At 33.7% G+C, this 3,241-nt stretch overlaps 1 protein-coding gene across 1 annotated transcript; it reads right to left on the bottom strand.

Moving 5' to 3' along the window:
• Positions 1 to 254: 254 nt before the first annotated feature.
• Positions 255 to 3,015, bottom strand: LOC118768658 (zinc finger protein 239-like). The gene is made up of 4 exons (XM_036515503.1): positions 2,130 to 3,015; positions 1,840 to 1,898; positions 916 to 1,005; positions 255 to 364 (listed from the first exon to the last, which is right to left on the bottom strand). Exons 1-4 carry the CDS (start codon positions 2,705 to 2,707, stop codon positions 255 to 257), a joined length of 837 nt encoding a protein of 278 aa, XP_036371396.1. The 5' UTR covers positions 2,708 to 3,015.
• Between the last annotated feature and the right edge of the window lie 226 nt (positions 3,016 to 3,241).

Here is a 3,241-nt window from a genome sequence, read left to right as displayed (position 1 = left end):
TGCCTTTGTCGTTGATTTTGCAACAGTTTTATAGAAGCTAATTAGTCTTCCATGATTTAACAATTTTGTATCACAAAAATTTGTTAACTGACCTGCAAGAGCTTCGAAACCCTCATCGCCAGATGTTGTAACATAATTGTTCCGTACAATAAATAAGATAACCAGAAAATTGTAACAACAATCTAATGGACTAACAAATCTTTTAAGAACCAACAAGTGCATTATTCCAATCATTTTTACGTGTACAAATTTTCTTATTTGGGAGTTGAATTTTGTTCTGTTGAGAGCCCTCTAGGATCTTTATGGTTGATCTTCAGAATTAGTTCTGCAGTGTGAATTTCTGTATATTCAGTTGTTGTAAGGCCTTTTACCAAAATAAGACACCTGAACATCTCAGGTGTAACTTCTTGAGTTTAAAATATTCACACATCCTGTCAATTGTTCCTGTGTATGTGATAAAATCACCATCCTCTTTTTTCATTATATTCCAAAACACCATCCAAGTGTTAGAGAAGTTTTATCACCGAATATGTTAGACAGTAATTCTATTGTTTCTTTAAAACAAATTTCATTGAGTTTTTTTGGGTAATATGAAATTAAAACAATGTTCATACTCAGATTATGTCATAATAACCTTACTTTTTCTGTGTCTGACCATGTCTTACAATCTTCCTTAAAAATTACCTGCTGTAGTACAATGCAACAGTTATACTGTCCTCTGTGTTCTAACTGGTTTCATCGAGTCCAAAACGGCGTCTGGCAAAAATGTACTTCTCTATTTTTGGACTTCTTTGAATAAAGCCCCAATAATTGTTGTTGTTGCTGCCTTTGTCGTTGATTTTGCAACAGTTTTATAGAAGCTAATTAGTCTTCCATGATTTAACAATTTTGTATCACAAAAATTTGTTAACTGACCTGCAAGAGCTTCGAAACCCTCATCGCCAGATGTTGTAACATAATTGTTCCGTACAATAAATAAGATAACCAGAAAATTGTAACAACAATCTAATGGACTAACAAATCTTTTAAGAACCAACATTCAATATTCCTTAGGAAGTAAACTAAGCGACACCTTCCGACTTCACTTGACTCTGAACCGCAAACCCACTCAGATCGTTACAATTTATACTTTACTCGAACCAGTCTACTCTAATCACAACAGGTGCCATTCTAACCAGATGCCCATCATAAATCCCTGCTTGGTGTCTGGTAAGAACAAGACCATGAAAACCTGCTCTACAGAATGATTTAGCAAAAAATAAGTATGATGATAATCACTTGCATGGGTTGAGCGGGGATGTGCTTGAACCATAGGTAGAGTGGGGCATTAGGCTCTTGAAAAATATTTCCCACTCTACACCCAAAACTGTGACAAACAGCAATAAGCCTCCAGCTAGTGCCAGAATATGTGGGCAGTAGCACAAAGGGTGCAGATCCTGGGATCCCTGAGTGTGTCCAGCAGAGGATAACTGATCATGGCTGGGAACTGGAGTGTAATACATTTGTGTTAAAATAATATATCCTCAAGAAAACAGAGCAAATTAATATAATCAATATTGTTTGAATAAAAAACACAAATCGTAATTAGTGAGTTGATGGAAATGAGGAAAATGTGAAAAATGAATTTATTTTGTAAAAAGTAATACATTTGCTGTATTTTATTCAGCAGGACATCTGTTTTATCATTGATATTGTTATTGATCAATATGAATAAGTATATGTTTAGTTAAGGTAGATTATTGAGAGAATGATTTAGCACAGATTACACAGTCATAAGAATCTTCTCCTGTATGAATATGTTTGTGTTTAGTTTATTATTTCTCTCTATGAAAAAATGACTTGTCCCAGATGTCACAGTGATATGATTTCTCTCCTGTATGAATGTATTTGTGATGAGTTCAATATTGTTCCACAGAGAATGATTTACCTCAGGTATCACAGCAATAGAGTTTCTCTCCTGTATGAATACGTTTATAAGTATATACAGCATATTCCTGAGAGAATGATTTGCTGCAGACATCACAGTCACATAGTTTCTGTCCAGTATGAGCAGACTTTAACGGAATAATTTACTGCAGATACTACAGTGCTAAGGTTTGTCCCCTGTATTAATGCATTTGTATCTATTTAAGTACCTCTTCTGAGAGAATGATTTACCACAGATATAGCACCGATATGGTTTCTCACCTGTATCAATGTATTTGTGAGAATTAAGGTAACTTCTTTGAGAGAATGATTTACCACAAATATCACACTGATGTGGTTTCTCTCCTGCATGAATGTGTTTGTGAGAATCAAGGGAACTTCTATGAGAGAATGATTTACCGCAAATACGACATTGATTTGGTTTCTCTCCTGTATGAATGGATTTGTGTTTAGTAAGGTTATATTTTGTAGAGAATGATTTACCACAGATATCACAGTGATATGGTTTCTCTCCAGTATGAACGAATTTGTGATAAGAAAGGACAGTCCTTTGAGAGAATGATTTACCACAGATATCACACTGATATGGTTTCTCTCCAGTATGAGTGTATTTGTGATGAGTAAGGTGACTTTTTCGAGAGAATGATTTACCACAGATGTCACAATGATATTGTTTCCCCCCTGCATGAATGAATTTGTGAACATTGAGATTTCCCTTATTAGAAAAAGTCTTTTTACAGATATCAGATTGGTCTGATAATTTTTCTCTTCCTTTTAACATCTCCAGACTATTCCTTATTGTTCTATAGTATACAGGCAGAAAATATATTTTCCCCTTCTTCTTTATATATATCTTCTACGGCAAAACTGATCTTGAATATCTGAAAATGATACAAACACCTTTCCAGATTTTCTCACATTCAAACTGAATGTGAAATACTTTTGTAAATATTCCTGGCAATGAGGAAAACAAATGTTGCTATCAATTCAGAAGAAATATTTCACCGTTATTCACCATAGATATATTATATAAACAGAGTTATTATCTATTATTTATAATGGCTGACATTCGTTTTCAAAACATGATCAATATTCATGATGTATCTCACATAAAACTCCTTTATACGAGTATCTGAAATGACACAGAAACAGTAGAAGATATAGGAAAGACTTTAAAAAGCAAAGGTTTAACAATAAAAATTATAATTACATTTTCATAATGATAAACTGTGGATATAAACTTTTACCCGAATAAATTACACTTTAAAATGATACTCATGACAAGACATTACAGAAGGCTGCATCAGGCCCAGTC

This window comes from Octopus sinensis, unplaced genomic scaffold (genome assembly GCF_006345805.1).
Source record: "Octopus sinensis unplaced genomic scaffold, ASM634580v1 Contig00402, whole genome shotgun sequence".
NCBI classification, from domain to species: domain Eukaryota; kingdom Metazoa; phylum Mollusca; class Cephalopoda; order Octopoda; family Octopodidae; genus Octopus; species Octopus sinensis.
This window is presented reverse-complemented; position numbering and strand designations above follow the sequence as displayed.

Excerpts from the sequence above, each read along its gene's own strand:
- LOC118768658 (XM_036515503.1), bottom strand. The coding sequence starts at position 2,707 with ATGTTAAAAGGAAGAGAAAAATTATCAGACCAATCTGATATCTGTAAA. Across the intron at positions 1,006-1,839 it reads CACTGTGACATCTGGGACAA|ATTGTTGTTACAATTTTCTG; the intron begins GTCATTTTTTCA and ends TTAGTCCATTAG. Across the intron at positions 365-915 it reads GGGTTTCGAAGCTCTTGCAG|GCCTTACAACAACTGAATAT; the intron begins GTCAGTTAACAA and ends TTTTGGTAAAAG.